This window comes from Halichoerus grypus, chromosome 14 (genome assembly GCF_964656455.1).
Source record: "Halichoerus grypus chromosome 14, mHalGry1.hap1.1, whole genome shotgun sequence".
Taxonomy (NCBI): Eukaryota; Metazoa; Chordata; class Mammalia; order Carnivora; family Phocidae; genus Halichoerus; species Halichoerus grypus.
The window spans coordinates 18,873,327-18,892,436 of record NC_135725.1 but is presented as its reverse complement, the minus strand read 5'-3'; the positions used below and the strand labels follow the sequence as shown (position 1 = coordinate 18,892,436).

The window sequence follows — 19,110 nt, the reverse complement described above, 5'->3', positions numbered from 1 at the left end:
TCTGCCTTCGGCTCAGGTCATGATCCTGGGGTCCTGGGATCGAGCCCCATATCGGGCTCCCTGCTCAGTGGGGAGTCTGCTTCTCCCTCTCCCCTTACCCCCCACTCATGCTTGCTTTCTCTCTCTCTCTAATGAATAAATTAAAATCTTTTTTTTTTTAAAGAAGTGGTATAATAAACAGTTTCTGGTCTTTAGGCAGAGAATATTTTGGAGCAACATGTGGACATGTTGGTTGCCTTAGAAACATAGATGTTGAGTACACCCAGCCACCTGCTATCATTATTATGCATTCATCCAAATAATCATAATGACTCCATTGACTCTTACCTATCGCACTCATCTGAAAGAGGAGATGATTGGATGGGGTAGGTGACAAGTGGAGAGAGGGGAGAAAGACTTAAAACATTATAGAAAACACAGTGAGCTCAGAAAATTGAATGAAAAATTAGGAACTCTGAAAAATGAATTAGAAAATTGGGAATCATTTGGACCCACCCATCTGGGTTATGGACAAGCAAACCCTACTGATAACTGGTCTGCTTAAGAGTTAATACTCATGTAGGGGCACCTGGGTAGCTCAGTTGGTTAAGAATCCGGCTCAGGTCATGATCTCAGGGTCCTGAGATCGAGCCCCGCATCGGGCTCTACACTCAGTGTGGAATCTGCTCGAGATTCTGTCCCCCTCCCTCTGCCCCTCCCTCTGCTCGCTCTCTCAAATAAATATTTTTTAAAATAGTTAATACTTGTGTATACAAATACAACTGAAACAAAAGTTTCATGCAACAGTAACACACAGCAGCATACTCTGATATTTTCTATTTCTATTCTATTCTTTTTCTTTAAAAAAAAGATCGGTCATAACCCAGGGATGGGTCATGATTACAGTTTGAAAACTCCCAAAGAGCAGCAAGAAGCAGAGGTGCATTAGTATTAGTGCTATTTTAGCTTTGTGAACTTCAAGGTCATATTTTTACTCTGGGTTCTTTGTTAAAATTCTAAGATGCTACATTTGTCAAAGAGAACAGCATCTTTCCAGCCTTCTATTCGCACATTTCCTTGGAGTTCTGAATTAAACACAGGGCAGTCATTCCCTCTAAGCAGGCAAATTGGGGCCACTTTACTAAAACACAAGTGTTTCCTAAGTGACACATGGATTCTTGTGGACGTGCTTATTGGTTTTTCACTGTCTCTGAGTACAAGAGCCTCCTTTTCTCTTCTAGTTTCTTTTTCTTATATCAGGCAAATTCTTTTTAATTTCAACTTTATTCAATCGACTAAATCTTACTAATTTAGAAATACGAGGATGAACACAAAAACCTCTCTACCTACATGGTAACTAATTAGGAGAAAAATCAAACAGGCGTAACAGAGCAAAAAGTTGGAGAGAGGAACATAGAAGGTTTCACAGGCAGGAGAGAAAGAAGGGTCCACCTGACAAGGGGTGGAGATGGTTTCTCCAGGGAGATGCGGTTGGGAGAGAAAGTACCAAACGGAGGAAACTGCATGCGTTAAGACTCGGGAGGTGGGGAGAACACGTGGTTATATTTGCCTGGAGTTCCGGGAGAGTGATGGACGCTGAATGAGGCTCCGCTGAAGCAGGAGGTTAGCTGAGGGGCCCACTCCGCACATCTGTAGGCTGCAGAGAGCCACCCCGGTGACTCCATGCTCTCACTGTCCTCTCTCTGGGAGGGAGCAAGGAGGGATGGGTTCAGATTTTAGGGTCTCAGTCTTAACTCCTTTCTACCAGACTTCTAGCCTATCTGAAGTCTGGAATTGTACCTGGAATGGCCCAGGTCCAGAGTCTGGCATGGACTCAATGGACGTTCAGAGGACTCCCAGACACGTAGTTCATCTATGTTCCTAGCACTTGCCAGGTAGCTGAAACTCAAGTCCACACTATGCTCTGATCTTCAGCAGGGATGGAATGGAATTGTTGTACTTTGGGAATAACCCAGGAAAACAAATACTCTCTTTTACTAAGGCCTCTTTCCCAAACTACCCCTTCCTGGAAAGATGCTGCCAATGATTTAATAACTTAAAATTATTCTCATCCAGCCCCCAGATCCTAAAGATCAAGAAAATAGAAATGTTAATAAAAAACGGGCATAAAAATAAAAATAATTGTCTTGTGATATCCTCATTTTATTGTTCTTACTAGTTACTACTGCTCAATAACAAATTTTGGTTTATGATTATTTTTAATACTATCTTCTAAGTGTGAAAATCACCAAAGAAATAATTGAATGTCAGAGTTGGGAGATCTCTTTGAGGTTATTCTGGTACATTCCTCTCATTTTACAGTTGAGGAAAGGGGGGTGGCTAGATAACTTTATATGAGCTGCCCCCAAACAATTTTATACCAGAGAATTAATCAACCAAAAAGCCATGACCTGGAGCAACTTACCTTGTTGGTAGATGCCCCTTTAATCTCTTAAAAGTGTGTATGTGTATTCCCATAATCAAATTTGTATCATACTGTTTATATTTTTGTATCTTGCCATTTTCACTCAATATAAGGTTTCCCTCCAAATCTTTAGTTGGTATTCATATATGTTACATATTCAAATATTTAATGACTTATAATATCTCATTGTATGTATATATATATCATTTATTTGACTTACTTCCTGTTGTTGGGCATTTAGGTTGTTTTGGGTTACTGTCCTTATTAGAAATAAACCTTTGTACGTAAATCATGACTTCTCTCTGATTATTTCTCAAGGGGAGAATTACTAGTTTGGGCAAAGGGGGTGGACACATTTAACACTTCTGATACCTACTGCCAAGCTCACCAGCCCAGGAACATTTTTCAGATTTGCCAGAAGCAACAGGTTTCAAATCTTTTTCGGAATCTTAGCAACATTGGCCCTAACAGGTCAGTCATTCCAGCTAACTTGGAGTTCAAATTTGCCCATTTACATCATTTAAATCATTTCATCATTTCAATCATTTTAATCATTTAAAATACAAATGACTGTAATCATTTAAAAATATTAATAATGATGATGCTCTTGGCTTCTTAAGAGGTCTTATTCTCAAATTGTAAATTTATCTGTAAGAACCAAGGAAGGAAAGTGTGATTACACGGCCACGGATCAGATGAGAAATGTCCAGAAAGTTCCCTGTAGGGGTCACTATTACTGTTAATTTCTGCCTGCGAGTTAAGAGCGCATTTAAGAATGTAAGCACATTCATTTTTAATGCCTGGTTCGTTCCCATTCTCTAAACCGTAAAATAACTAATAAGACCTTGAAGCTAGAGAGCATCACAATGCCAAGTTTCTTATATAATGACAAATACCACTCTTTCCACTCAACATGCTCCTCAGTTTGAACTGATGAAATATATGCCACTCCTATGAAAGGCACTTACGCCTGCTCGTAAGAGAGGAGGCATTAGCTAATTGCCTAACGCCATAAAGTGTTTACGCGGCACACAGTAACTTGAAGAGGAGAAGGCAAAAACACTCATTGCTGTGGACGACGGGATCCCCTCCCTCCACCTTCCCCGTTCTGCTTTTCCCGTGGGCCTCTCGGCGCTCTGATTCAAAACCTATCTCCACCGAAGACAAAAATCAGATGTTGTAATACGCATTCTATGGTAGCATTTGAGCACAAAGACGTGCTTTTTAATTTTTTAAGTGTTTATTACGCGGCTCAAACAGGCCCCCGACGTTCCAGGAGCGGGGTCAAGGCGTCGGTGCGGACACACCTCCGCAAGGCAGCGGCCGTCAGGTGCCGGGCAGGCGTGTCAGCCTTCTCTCCAGAGCCCGAGTCTTGCCCCTCATAAAATGCAAAGTAGCCAGCCGTTTTCCATTTCCCCCATCCCCAGCCCTCCTCCCCAGGAGCCCGAGGAAGGGCCCGGAAGGATATGCACTCTCCGCTCTGGCGTTCACCTATTTAATGCAACCCCGTGGCATCTGCCCGCGGGGTCAGGTCCGGCCGCACCTTGCAGGCAGGCTGCCCAGCTGGCCAAGCTCTTAGGCCGAACCTGAGCTGAGCTGGGCTGGGCTGAGGCGCCCGGGAAGCGGAAGGAGCCCGTCTAGGACACCCAGGGTGTGTGGTCGTGTGGCTGGTGTGCAAGCCTTCAACTTCGGTGGGGGTGGAGAGCTCCTCGTTGCCCCTGGTGCGCTGCGTCCCGCGGCGGACGCCGGGCTCCGTAGCACTCTTCCTGCAGCTGGGAGTCCTTGAGGCTGAAGCCGGCGGAACTCACTCACCTGTCCGAACCCTATCTGGGCAGGAAGCAGGGCCCGGCGGCCAGAGCGCGCTGGTCACCGCCACCTCGGCAGGCGGCCCTCCGGGTGCAAGGACTTCACGGCCAGGGAGGCACGTGGGGGCGGGGGGGGCTCTGCTCCCAGGAGCTCCAGGCCCCCGGGATCCGCGCCCCAGCTCCTTGCTGGTCCCTTTCGCTCCCAGGCACCCTCAGTTTGGCGCGCCCCGAAGGCCAAACGGGGCAGACGCCAGGGTTGCAGGTCCGAGACGCTCCGCCTCCTTCTGCCACTTAGAGTCACTAGCGCCAGCTGGAACCTTTACGCTCAGTCTTAATCTGCGGTCACTTTCGGAACTTCCCAAGCAAGGATTAGCTAGGCCCTCTGCCTCCAACCAACGCCGTGCCTGCCGCCTGCCTGGGACACCACCAGGACCGGGAGATCCCGCTCTCCCCCCGCCCCCCGCCCGGGCACCGACGCCCCAACTTTTTACGCGCGGTCTGCGCCCCGCGACTGGGTGTCTGGCCCCTGTGCTAAGGGGCGTGCGCATCTTCCGGGTGCCGGCAGCGCTCCCATCCTCTCGGCTGGCCCTCCTCCTCCCCAGGAACGACTGTGGGGCTGATGAGCCGGGATCTGCAGGGCACTGGACTCTTCCTGGGGCTCTGATTTCGCCCCCGCCTTCGAATCCATCTTCGAGGTCGGGACTGAGCCTCAGGCGGCCAGGCTTCTTACTCCAGAAGTCCAGGCGGCCTTGTCTTTTTCTTTCCGAACGCGGGTGCCTGTGGCAGATCGGCCGGGCGCCGGGACCGCGTCGCGCCGTCGGGTGCAGCGCGCACCATGGCCGGCTGCTGCTGCTTGTCGGCGGAGGAGAAGGAGTCGCAGCGCATCAGCGCCGAGATCGAGCGGCAGCTTCGCCGGGACAAGAAGGACGCGCGCCGCGAGTTCAAGCTGCTGCTGCTGGGTGAGTACCTGCGCCTCCCCGAACGCTGCCCGCCCGGCGTTTTCCGCGCTCCCGGCCGCTTCCCTCGCTCTGATCCCCTCCAGGCCTGGAGCCCGCGGGGTGTAGCGCGGCTTCTTCCTTTCGGGGGCGGGGGAGGGCGGGGGGCTCGGAGGCCGGCAGCTTGGGGGCCTTACGCACCTGTCCTTTGCACCCTCCAGTTGGGCGACTTTCGAAGGCACGCCTCCCCTACCCAAAAACAGGCTGAGACGTAGCATTGGATCAATGTCTGCTTTGTTTGCCCCTCTCCCTAAACCCTCCCTCACCCCATCCTTCTGCCCTCAGCTTCTTCAGAGCCACGTCTTGGATGTTGGGGTAGGTGGTGGGGAGCTGCCTGATGAACATCTTTGGGTGCAGCTCTAGTTCTGGCCGCCGTGCTCCTAGTTTTAAAGAAGTACGGTTGAGTGAGTGCTCACCGAGTGTGGACTGGGCTCGGTTGTGACCGCATCGCTGGGCCAGAACTTGGAAAGGTAGTAACCTCCCCACTTGGAGAACTAAAAAGGGAGGTCCGGAAAATGGGTAAACTTGCTTTGAGAAAAGACAAAGCAAATACCTGGTCAGTACTAGGGCTGACGTCCAAGCCCTAGCCACTCACCCCACTGTGACCTCAACCGCCTCCCTTTGGTGACCCCCTTTGGCCAGGCCTTTGTGTTTGGAGCAGGCCCAAACCTCCCCTGCTCCGCTCCACTCAGCGTGTACTCCTTCCTAGTGCTGGAACTTGGCTGCCCCAGCTGCGTTGACTAGTTACTCATCTGGCTTTTAATTTTCCAAAACCGAAAATATTAAGTTTCCCCAACTTATGCCCTAGGGCAAGGATCCCACCTTTTCTGACTTTCTAGAAGCCTGTTCAATCCATTTGCTGTTTGAGGAATATTTACCTTTTCATCCAGACCAGGATATTAGCTGTTAGATCTTTCCAGATAGTAGGAAGCGTTTCAATTCTTTGATCCCTTCCAGACAAGAATCCTCTTATACCAGTTTATTAATCTTGAATATAAGCAGTCACCCTCCCAGAAAGCTTCAAGGAAAGAAAAGTTTGATCTAGTTAGGATAAAATGGAGAAAGCTTTTATTCCGTATTGCCTTCGGGCCTGGGCAAAGGAACCCTTTTGCATTTATTCCCCTGGGGTTTAGAAGGTGTATGTGGGGGTTTCTGGCCTTCACCAGGCTGTGCTCCTCCCCACTGGGCTAGGTGTCTGCAGGTGGAGTGGGCTGCCCACCCAGAATACACGCTGCCCCTCCCCCACCCCCAGACTCCCATGGGATTCCCTGCCCGAAGGCCCCAAGCCTGCTTCCATGGCCTCTCCAAGTGGGGAGGGGAGCAGACCTCCTCTCTGAGGAGTGGCTGAAGGGCAGCTGTTCTCTGGTGTTGGAAGAGCTTGGAAATGCGGGCTGAAGGTCTGCAGGTGTGCCCCTGAGGCCTTCCTGGGGACAGACCGAGTCTGGGTGGGGGAGGGAAGACATTGTGTCCATCTAACAGGGTTGTTGAAACAACCTGTGTCTGGCCCAGAACCCCCCCTCCCCCCGCCCCGCCAGGGGTCTGCGAACTCTAAATTGTACCTGGCCTTCCAGGTTGTTAGAAAGCTACATTTGTCAAGGGAGGAGGATTATGTGACAGTTGGCTAGCTTGATGACCTCCTTAAAGTAATTACGTTGGGCCTCCATTTGTCCTCTTGCCCCAGGCCCCACAAATGATAGGGGCGGGCCTGGCTTTGGTGGCATACTTTGTCTTTTCAAGGGAAGTCTGTCCCTTCTTTCATGGTGAAGTACGATGATTTGTGCCGGTGTGTGAAGTACAGTGTCTGGAATACACCAGGAACTTGACAAATGCCGGTTGTACACTGAGCCATCCCACACTGGTGAACAAGCCTGTTGTTTTGGAGTAAAAATGCTTGCATTTACACTCTAAGTAGGGGAGAAATGTTTGTAAGGTAAGTTGTTCGCCCTGGAGGTCAGGTTTAATACTGGTGACTAGAATATCTTCTTTGCCTCCCCCAGGCCTTTGCCCCAACCCTTTCCCTGCATTCTCCAGGCACTGCCTCGTGTCCCAAGATCCCCATTTTCATTGTGCCCAGCTGTGACTAGCCTACTGGCTCAGTGCTCGTTACTTAAAAACCACTAGAAACAGTTGCCGAGCCACATACATCTGTCAGGAACCCCAAGGAAGGACTTAAGAACTTTGGGTTTCTTTCCCTCTCTCAGGGAGCAGGACACACTTCCAGTTCTCCCCAAGATAAAGGAGGAAGCAGTGACTTCAAAGATAAAGGAATCAGGACTTGGTGTATGCTGTTTTGTCCCAAGTCGTGCAGTTTGAGTGTGGAATTCACCTGAGTCTCTCTAATGGGTGAATTAGATAAACCACTGCTCAGATGCCTCAGGTGAAAACTGCACTTGGTGAATGGGAGTTGAGGATCCTGTGTGGAGTGTGGAATGACCCGAAAAGCCACCAACCCTTTCACAAGGAAGCATGCTTTGGCAACAAAATGATTTGAGGAGGTTTCTGAAGTGCATTCAGTAGAGCAGTATCCTGTTTACACTTAATAAAAGCATAGGTCAGTGTCCACAGGGAAAAATAAAAGCTGCTATCTGGTTTGGGTTAGTAATTGCAAGAGGTCAATGTGATGCTTTCAGCTGAAGGAGATGGGGGGGAATAGAGCAGATGATTGAATTTGGTAGAAAGACATTCCTTATTAGTTCCTCAGATAAAAGGACTGAAAGTAGTTCTGCAAAGAACCCTGATGAGTACTATTCAGTGCAGGAAGAAAGTGGACAAAAGCAATTAAATGGGGTGGGGGGAGAAATGAGATCTTTTATTTTTTAATATTAAATGAGGCTCAGTGAAGTGTTAATAGATTGAGTGTTTCCAGAAACTGATGGCTTAATTTTGGATGCAGACCTCATGTTGGAACTGTCTGGAAGGAATGTACACTGGGGAATTGGTATTTAACTTTGCTGGCATAGGGATTAAAAATGTAAGCTCTGAGGCCAGATTGCCTGGGTTCAAACCCTAGCTGTACATTTTTTTTTTTTTTTTTTTTTTTTTTTTTGCCACAGACTAGCTTCTCTTGGGTTTGTCTGGTAGTGTTAAGTGTCAGCTATCTTCACTCCATTTTTGAGCATTTTTAGCCACCAATGAGGTGTTACTTTTTATTTTAGTTGATCAGTTGCAGGTTGCATAGTAGTTTGTCTAAAATGCCCTGGTAGTGCTCTAACAGTAATGTTTTGCTTTCAGTTTCCCTTCTTTTCTGAGCTGTAAGCTAATTTCAGTCTCCCTACTTACACCAAAATGGGTAAAAATCTGAGTCCCCTACAATCTTACTGCATTGGTTATAACAAAATCTCATTTGGAGACTAATTATGTTCTAAGCTGGAAGTCTATTAGAGAAAGTAGCCTAGCAGGGCACCTGGGTGGCTCAGTCGTTAAACGTCTGCCTTTGGCTCAGGTCATGATCCCAGGGTCCTGGGATCCAGCCCCGCGTCAGGCTCCCTGCTTTGGCGGGGAGTCGGCTTCTCCCTCTCCCACTCCCCCTGCTTGTGTTCCCTCTCTCACTGTTTCTCTCTGTCAAATAAATAAAATCTTTAAAAAAAAATAGCATAAGGAAGGTGGTCTTCTTCATAGAAAGTGACAATTTTCTGGCTCTGAAGAGGAAAAGGAGTGAAACGGTAAAGTATGCCCATGTTCCTTTACTCTTCACTTGCTTCAATCCAGCATTCTCCCAAGTGCCGGGCACTGCTCAGTATCAGATCGTTTGTAAGTGAAGTGCTAAATTGGAGGTGTTTGTTCATGAAAAGTAACTTAGGAGGAGGATGGTCATAAGTGCTTACTAGAGAAGGTGGTATAGGCAGTGCATGAAGGGGAATCCTCTGGAGGGATCATCTGAGTAGGCCCTTAAGAAACGGGGAGGTTAGCGTGCTGATGGCCATCCACGTGTGGGCTCGTGTCGGACACACACAAACTTCTTCCCATCTACCAAGAGAAACTTCTGAGAACAGTAAGTGGTGTTCTGAGGCTCTGGGATGATAGGAAGGGGTCCTTGGAGGCAAGATTTCTTTGAGTTTTTATGTTTTGTCTTAGCCCTTTATGTGAATATTGTGTTCACTACAAAATAGATGTTAATGTAAAAATGCTTCATTTTTTGGTACCATAATGTGCTTCAGAATGGGGGACTGTGATTTTTTTTTTTTTTTAAATCTGTGGCTTCTGTCCATTCTGGCTGGAGTAAACCAACCTTACTAGGTAGTGTGCTTTTTTCCCATGACACAGCAGTCCCTCAAGACAGCTCAAGACGCTATTCCTTTTGTCTTTAAACTAATACAGAGCTTTCTCAAACCATGGACTTTTACCCTTTGTACATTTTCAAATAAAGTATATTGAGGCATAATTTATATCCAGTATGGAACTCCGGATACACGATATTGCGAGCTCCGAAGATCCTCTCTGGAGGCGCACCGTGTCCATCTGCCCCTCATTGGTGATGTTCAATTCAGTCACTTGTTCAAGATGCCGCACATTGTCTCTACTGTCCAACAGTTTTGTGGGGAGATAGTTTTTAAGGCCCGGCAAATATCCTGCTCCTCACCAAGATCCCCCTCTAGGTTTAGTATCCATTGATGATTCCTGATCGAATGCATACCATGATGGCTACAGAATGCTTTTCCTAAATTCCGCACTCTCCACCTTTACCATTTGGCGCTGGACATGTTACTGTAAGAGCCTTCCTTTTGCCCCTATTTATTATCCGTACATATTCGTGAATCCCTCATTGGTTTTTATTTCATCCCTGTACTTAATTGTTTGGGTGCTCACGTTGTACTCAGTTTGTGCAATGAGACCCTTCTTCCAGCTGCTGCTTGCATCAGGGCAACATGGCCCCTTTTTTTTTTTTTTTTAACCTTCGTTACTCTCTGGCATAATGAGCCTGGAGCTCCAACTGATGCCCTTCCCAGTTGGGGAATAAGCCATTCTCCACAGGGCCTTGGTTACTTTTAGTGGCAAATGGCACCTTTTAAGATGTTTAGGGCACTTGAAACAGAGAGCAAATACCCAATTCAAATCACTCACCAGTATCAATGTACCTGAAGGAACCACATTCCTCAAGGCATGGAGTTCGAGGATGAATGTCTTGAGGTTGTAATGTTGTGAGCAGATAAGGGGAAAATCGGACAGTAGAGTTAGACAAAAACAATGTAAAAAAAAAAAAAAAACCTTCAAAGGTTTTTTTTTTTTTTTCCTTTAAAGATGCCTTGTGGTTTATAAAAACCCTTTTTCTTTTCTGGTGATACCTGAATTTAAAAAGTTTTCTTGTAAGAACCCCCATGTGTGGAGTTGCAGGGAGGAGGGTAGCTAGATTACTAAGGCAGAGAGAGGGGTTTTTAGTGAGTCAGTGGAGCAAAGATACTAACTTACCAAAGACAAAGGTTAATATTCAGGCAAAAAGGGGACTCACCAGGATGTCTCATGAAAGGGAAAGAATTGGATGATAAAGACTGGGAAAGCACCAGTACCAGGGCATTTCTGGGGCCTTCTACAGGGCCCAGCCATCAGCGTGGGTTGGCTCCATTCCCTTCCAAGCTTGAGAGCTCTCTGGGCCTTTCTTGCCCCAGTGAGAGCCCACGGTCTTGGGTCAAGCTACACTCCTGGATCAATCAGTTCTGGCCGGGGGCTGTAAATCAAGACCTGCTCTGTCATCTGAGCACCGATCGCCTGGGGTGGGGCTCCCTGGGGGTCAAGCAGCCCTTGCTGCAAACACTATCAAAGGAATCAGAGTGTACCAGCAGAAATCCAACGGTTCTAAAGGTGGAAGGCACTGCTGGAGTCTGTGGGAGCCCTAATTTTGATTAGGATCAATTGGCTCTCTGCTGATGGATAAATTAATGGGTTGTCATATCAGCCAGGGTTCTTGGTTGCAAACCATTTACACAGAGAAATAATTTATTGGAGGGGAAGCAGGAAGTTCCCAGAACCGTTGGGAATTGGAGAGCAGGCTCAGCCGAAAGGGCATGATCCAAGGGAGTTCTGACACTGGTCTCAGTCCACACTGCCAAGCACACAGCCAGGGACTCCTCCTCCCCACTGCAGTTGAGGCTGCACTTACTTCCACAGCAGTGCTGTAAATCGTCTGTGACTGTCTCCTATATTATGTGTCACTTTGCAAAACCTCAGGCCATCTGTTTGCGCTCAGGTGCCAGGGAGCTGGGGGACAGGCAGCATGGCATGATGGTAGGGACTTGTTCTCTGGGTTTAAAATCTAGGCAAGTAGGTCCCATTGCGCTGTCAACACCCTGTCTGGGCTAAGGCCACTTGCCTACCATTTTGAGGTCACTGGTAGAACTAACATGTTCTCCGAAGGACACGTGGATAGGAAGGTCAACAGTGTGAAGGCTCTGCTGAAGGGTCCTGATAGCTCAGACAGCAGGGTCCTGATACGTGGCCACAACTTAAAACCATGAAATAAGCTGCATATTAAGACTTGGGAAACTTGAGTTGCTTTTTCTTTTTTTTTTTGGGGGGGTGGAGAAGGCTCTGAGTATTGGATATATAACCATGAACAAGACATTCTTCTCTCAACCCCAGTGTCCTCACCAGGAAAATGAAAGTTTTGGATCAGGTGACCCCTGATACCTTTCCAATGCTGTCCTCGAATATCTTCTTTTTTTTTTTTAAAGATTTTTATTTATTTATTCATGAGAGACAGAGAGAGAGAGGCAGAGGGAGAAGCAGGCTCCCAAGGAGCAGGGAACCCAATGTGGGACTCGATCCCAGGACCCTGGGATCATGACCTGAGCCGAAGGCAGACGCTTAACCATCTGAGCCACCCAGGTGCCCTCCTCGAATATCGTCTACCAGTGGTTCTCAAAGTCTGCTCCCCGGAGCATCAGCATCTCCTGTAAACTTGCTAGAAATGCAAACTCTTGGTCTTTATCATTGCTCTCTGGATCAAGTTCAGGAGTGGGGCCAGCAATCTGTATGTGAATAAGCCCTCCAGATGGTCCTGATGCATGCTCAGGTGTGAGAACCTCTCTAATAGCATTGGTCTGGCGTCCAGAACTGGCCAGCCTCTGATTGTCTATACCTCTAGGCTCTAAGGCAGATACCCTTATTTTTCAGCAAATCTCCAGGAGGCCCCTGAGACTGACCTGCCTAGGGCATGATTTCTTTTTTTTTTTTTTTTTTTTAGGTTTTATTTATTTATTTGACAGAGACACAGCAAGAGAGGGAACACAAGCAGGGGGAATGGGAGAAGCAGGCTTCCCGCTGAGCAGGGAGCCCGATGCGGGGCTCAATCCCAGGACCCTGGGATCATGACCTGAGCGAGCCAAAGGCAGACACCGCCTAACGACTGAGCCACCCAGGCACGCCTAGGGCATGATTTCTTTATTGAAGTGGAATAAGTCGCTTTCTCATCAACTTGATGAAGGGTGGTCAGAGTCTGAGCTAGGTAATTTGTATGGTTATTTAGCGATTGTCCCCATGTGCCAGGTGGGTGGGCAAAGAGCAAGCACACGTGTACGTTTACCTCAATTAAGAGTCCTTATAAAAACAAGTGTTTGCATTTGTATGCACCCTTATACTTTGATGTACTACTTAAAAAGCGATGCTCCTATAAACTGCAGTGGTCTTAGATCTAATAACTAAAAGTAGTTACTTTTTATCATGGACTAAGTGGTGTAGAGGAAACATATTCTAGTAAGAGCTGCTACGTATCTGTCTTCTCTTTGAAAAATCACGTGGAAAATTGGCTGGTATTTCCAACCAAAGGGTACTGTTCCTGGTTGTTTAAAAAAATTTAAGTAACTGATGAGTTCTCGTATTTTGTACTTTTTAAAAATGAATAATAGGAGAAGAGAACATTTATCTTTTATTATTTTGCCTGAAAGGTGTCTTCTGGATTGTTGGTCCATTGTCAATGACCCACAGATGGATTAACCATGCTACTGCTCTCTTGAATCTGCCATGAATAACAAACACCTTCATTCTGAGTGACTCATTCCCTGAATTTTTGTTTCTGGTGCCCAGCGACTATGTAATTGGGAAATACAAGCTAATTGTATTACTAAGCAGTATCAAATAAATGAAGGTGATAAATCCTGTCCAGAATCCTTGTCTAATCTACATAGTGTATTTCGTAAATGCATGTCTGCAACTGACTGGAAAAACTTAAGCTCGTCTCTCACCACAGAGTTTGAGAAACAGAAGTGCAAACTTGCATTTTATGAATGGAGAAGAAAAGGTCCAGAAGCGTGAAGAGACTCAGCAGATGTCACAGGGCTCAGTGACTAGTAACTAAATGGCAGTAAGCCAAGGCTTGGAGTCCAGTCTTCGTTGCCAACTCCTTTTTTTTTTTTTCCCCCCGTCAAGTCAGTCTGAGTCCTCTTGTTGGATTTCTTAGTTTCTAAGGCAACATTGATTATAAGACATACCACTGATTTGAAAACAGCTTTTCAGGAAAGCAAACACCATAATAAATGAACACATCAATGCAAAGGCATCTTGACTTTAAAAATGTTAATTTGTGTGCCAATAAGTCTTGGAATCAAGGATTTAAAGGCTATTGATTTTTCTTTTTTTTTTTTCTTTATCAGATAGTACAAATCTAAAATAAAGGTACTCCAGTTACTCATATAGAATTGAATTCACGAAACCAGTTTAAGTGCTGAGATTAAAAGAGAAACCTCTGTGTATTGCCATCATCCCACCTGGTTCTGTTTCAAGTAGAATGTGAAAAAGGTTGTTTCCTGGATTAGTGGGACTGTTAGATATAAAGAACGTTAAGAAAGAAAGGAGAGCCATGAAATGTTGTGGGAGATCTAGTGACTGAGTGATGGTGGAGGCATCCAAGCAAAATATTCAGTCTGGGAAGAGTTTTACATGAGACCTTGAACTCCATGAGCATTTTGTTCACACTGACCAACTGCCTGTCCCCTCCCCTGCCCCAGTGCTGAGCGCAGACCTTAGCTTAAATATTGGTTGAATAAATATGCTTGTCTCTTTTTCTTCATGAACTAGCAGATGGGTAGTATGAAGAATTCCTTATAGTAGCTGGAGGTCTCTATTGTTTGAGGTACTTTAGGAACATTCATGAAAGGAAGACTGGCATGGGTTGGATCTTGAAGACAAGCAAAGTAGAAAATTCCAGAACTGTTTTGTTTTTGTTTTTTGTTTTTTGTTTTTTTTAGATGTCCAATGTGTTAGCTACCTACTCATGTTGACTGTTTATGCTTAGAATGGCAGTGTCAAATTATGAAAATTGAGCCCAGGTCCTGGAATAAAATGATTAAGGAGGGCACATGTTGTGATGAGCACTAGGTGTTATACACAACTAATGAATCATTGAACACTACATCAAAAACTAATGATGTACTATATGTTGGCTAACTGAACATAAAAACTAAAAAATAAAATTGGTAAAATAAATTCCTTGTAGTTGCATAAGGATTTTTCCTAGTAACTGTACATAAGATTTCGATCTGTAACCGGAACTATAGTTGAGAAATTGTTTTTCTTCTCTATTGCTTTATTCTGAAATAATTTGAAAAATCGTAACTCATCATAGTTTTAATATAACTTTTCTAAATATGTGTAGATCTGCCTATATAAAAAAGGATTTTATATAGGCCTCATGATTTTAGAGGGCCCTCTCACACTTAATTTTATGAATAAGAAATTTCGAAGCTCTGAAAAGAGAATCAGTCATTACAAGGACTTAAATCCCCTGAAGCTTAAGACCTAGTTTGGTGTGTTGGGAGCCATATCATAGCCTGAGCAAATTTCACAGGAGAGTGACCTCTTTCTGTGCAGTGAACAGAATCATCTTATATTGCCCTAAGTGGGGATGTTGGAAGTGGCCAGGCATGATGTGCTCCACATATAAATATATTGCATTTATTGATATAAATCTTTGTAATTGGTGTTATTTAAATCCATGGCTTAAAGATTTTAGGATTTTGAGTTTGTTTTAAAAAAAAAATTCAAGAGAGTTAACAAAACAGGACTACCCACTTAAAAAACTTGCCAAGTAAGAATGTTAAAAAATATTGTAGCATATTCATCTAAAAGGCCGTTTAGAGAGTGCCATTAGAGTTAATTCTTTTCTTCACTTATCAAAAATGGAACTCCTTGAGCAAAATTGAAAGGTCTTCCCTTCTCTCCCTGATTCATCCAGTTCTACCTATCTGTGTCTCAGTAAATGGTACCACTGACCCCTCAGATGCTCAGGACAGAATCCTGGGTGTCTTCCTTGATTTTCCACTGTACCTAACACTAGAAAGGGAAATTATAATAATAAAGCTAACATTTATACATCCAGTCCTCCTCCCAGGCACTTGAATGATCTCATTTATTCCTCACCATTAATATCATTAATTATTATTATTATAGTATATATTTTTAATAATAATTATATTATAATTAATAATAATTATTATTAATATTAATATCATTAATATTATCCTTTCCATTCTACAGATGGGGAAACTCAGGCCCTAAAGCAAGGTTCACCAAGGGCAGAGCCAGGGTTTGGATCCGGGTAGTCTGACTCCAGAGCCCTGGTTCTTAATCACAGTCCTGCTCCGGTCTCCCAGAGCCAACACCTCACCAAAATCTTCTCCAAGAGGCCAAATCTCTACTGTGCCTATTTCTTGGAATTCTTTGCACCATCTCTTATTTGAATTCACCAACCTCTCCCTCACCCTGAGTCTAGTCTCCACACTGCAGCCAGAGTGACCTTGTGAAAACAGAAATTGGATTGTTGTTTTCCTGCTCAAAATCTTTCTATGTGTTTTTATTGCCCTTGGGTGCAAATCTAAAATCTGTGCGTGGTGTGTGAGACACTGTATGTGTCCCCTGCTGCATTCTGTGCCATTATTCCCTGTGATCACTCACTCCTGCCTGTACGGCTTTCTTTAGGAACTTCAATGGGCCATCCTCCTTAAGGCCTCTGCACATGCTCATCTCTCCACCTGCAGCATGAGCTCTTAGTAGTCTTCTAGCTAACTGCTACTTATTTTCAGAATGCTTCTTAAATATCCCTTCCTCCTGGAAGCCTTCACTGACTCTGATCCAAATTAGTTCCCTCCAGAATATTCTTCCATAGCCCATTCTGTATTTCTTACTTGAGATTTTTCTTGTTTCTTGAGGTAGGCCTATATTGCTATAAACTTCCCTCTTAGAACTGCTTTTGCTACATCCCAAAGATTTTGGATCGTTGTTTTCATTTTCATTAGTCTCGGTGTCTTTTTTGATTTCCTCTTTGATTTCTTGGTTGACCCATTCATTGCTTAGTAGCATGGTATGTAGCCTCCATGTATTTGTGTTCTTTCCAGATTTTTTCTTGAAATTGACTTCTGGTTTCATACCTTTGTGGTCAGAAAAGATGCATGATAGGATTTCATTCTTCTTGAATTTGTTGAGACTTGTAGCCTAACATGATCTACCCTGGAGAATGTGCCATATACATTTTAAAAGAATGTGTATTCTGTTATTTTTGGAGGGAGTGTTGTGTATAGATCTGTTATGTCCATCTGGTCTAATGTGTCTTTCAAAGCTACTGTTTCCTTGTTGATTTTTCTGTCTGGATGATCTATCCATTGACGTAAGTTGGGTATTAAAATCTCCTACTATTAGTGTATTCCTGTTGATTGCTTCCTTTATGTCTGTTAATAGTTGCTTTATGTATTTAGGTGCTCCCATGTTGGGTGCATAGATACTTAAAGGGAACAACCCAATAAGAGGACATAACAATTTTATCATTATGTAGTCTCCTTCTCTGCTTCTCGCTACAGTCTTTGTTTTAAAGTCTATTTTGTCTGATACAAGTATTGCTACCCCAGCTTTCTTGTTTTCATTTGCATGGTGAATGTTTTTCCATCTCTTCACTTTGAATCTGCATGTCTTTGGGTCTCAAGTGAGTTTCCTATAGGCAGCATATAAATGAATCTTGATTTTTTTTTATCCATTCAGTCACCCTGTATGTTTTGATTAGAGCACTCAGTCTATTTACATTCAAATTCATTATTGATAGGCATGTACTTATTGCTATTTTGTTACTTGTTTTGTGGTTGTTTTTGCAGTTCTATTCCTTTTTTCTTCTCTTGCTCTCTTTGTGGTTTGATGGCTACCTTTAGTGTTAGGTTTGGATTCCTTTCTCTATTCTTTTGTGTATCTATTACAGATTTTTGACTTGTGGTTACCATTAGGTTCATATACAACATCTTCACATACAGCAGTCTATATTAAGTTGATGGTCACTTAAATTTAAACCCATTCTAAAAGCACTGAAATCTTTACTCCGTCCCCCCATCTTATATGTTTGTCCTATTTTACATCCTCTTATTTTGTGAATTCCCTTGACTGATTTTTGTAGATATAATGCTCTGTGTTTTAAATGCCATACTGGTTTTATAAGTGATTAATCTACCTTTATTATGTGTTTGCGTATTTTTCATAATTTTCCTACTTCCAGTTATGGCCTTTTCTTTCCACTTAAAGGGTTCCCTTTAAAATTTCTTGTAAGTTTGGTTTAGTGGTGATGATTTCTTTTAACTTTTGTTTGGCTGGGAAACTCTTTACCTCTCCTTCTATTCTGAATGATAGCCTTGCCAGGTGGAGTATTCGTGGTTGCATTTTCTTTCTTTCTTTCTTTTTTTTTTTTTCCTTTAAGCACTTTGCAGGCCAGAAGGGAGTAGCATGATACATTGAAAGTTTCTGCTGATAAATCAGCTGAGAGCCTTAAGGGGTTTCCCATGTATGTAACTGTTTTCTTTTGCTGCTTTTCAAATTCTCTTTATCATTACTTTTTGCCATTTTAGTTATTATGTGTGTTGGTGTGCATCTCCTTGTGTTAATTTTCTTAGGGGCTTTCTGTGCCTCCTGGATCTGAATGTCTATTTTGTTCTCTAAAACTATGGATGTTTTCAGCTATTATTTCTTCAAATAAGTTTTCTGCCCTCTTCTCTCTCTCTCCTTCTGGGATCCCTATAATGCAAATGTTACCATGCTTCCTGCTGTTGCTGAGTTGCCTTAACTTACTCTCATTTTTTTTTTTTTTTTGGCTGTTCAGCTTGGTTGCTTTCCATTACTCTGTCTTCCAGATCGCTGATCCATTCTTCTGTATCCTGTAATGTGCTCTTGATTCTCTCTAGTGTGTTTTTAAATTTCAGTTACTGAGTTCGTCTCTGACTGGTTCTTATATTTTTAAATTTTGTGTTGAAGACCTCACTGAGATCCTCTTCTCTTAGGTCCAGTGAATATCTTTATAAGCATGATTTTGATTTTTTTTTTTTTTTTTTGGTCAGGCATATTGCTTATCTCTGTTTAATTTAGCTTTTTAGCTAGGATTCTTCTGTTCTTTCAGTCAGGACATATTCCTCTGTCTCCTCATTTTGTGTGTCTGTGTTTCTATGTGTTAGGAAGGTCAGGAACATCTCCTGATCTTGAAAGTAGTGGCTTTATGATAAAGAGGGCCTGTGGTGCCCTGTAGCCCAGTGTCCCCTGGTCACCAGAACCAGGGCCACCAGGGCTGTCAGCTGTGTGGGTTGTATGTGCCCTACCATTGTGGCTGAGCGGTATTTGCCTTTAGTCCAGTCAGCAGCAATGACCTGCTTCACCTACTCTGTGTACACTGGGCAGTTTGGGTCCCTGTGCTGTTGAGGATCCTGTCTGAGGTGACTTGACGCTCACAGGTGGGGGGTGTCAGCATTCAGGCTACCTGTCTCCACTCAGTCTGTCTGTTGTAGCTGTGTGCACACTGAATGGTAGGGCATTTTGTGTGTGCTCCCTCCCCACCCCCACCAGAGGCTTTCCTTGGTGGTAGTGTGGCCATCATACCAGATACTCTCCTGGGCCAGAGTAGCACCAGACAGCAGGGCACTTCCTGTGCTGCCAACTAAAAGGCTGGGCTGCTGGAACT

At 44.4% G+C, this 19,110-nt stretch overlaps 1 protein-coding gene across 1 annotated transcript in view; it reads left to right on the top strand.

Moving 5' to 3' along the window:
• The first annotated feature begins 4,372 nt into the window (after positions 1–4,372).
• Positions 4,373–19,110, top strand: part of GNA14 (G protein subunit alpha 14) — a 188,093-nt gene continuing 173,355 nt past the window's right edge. Inside the window, exon 1 of the mRNA XM_036103224.2 lies at positions 4,373–5,168. Within this exon, the coding sequence (XP_035959117.1) occupies positions 5,045–5,168 (124 nt within the window). The 5' untranslated portion in view covers positions 4,373–5,044. The remainder of the gene's footprint in view (positions 5,169–19,110) is intronic.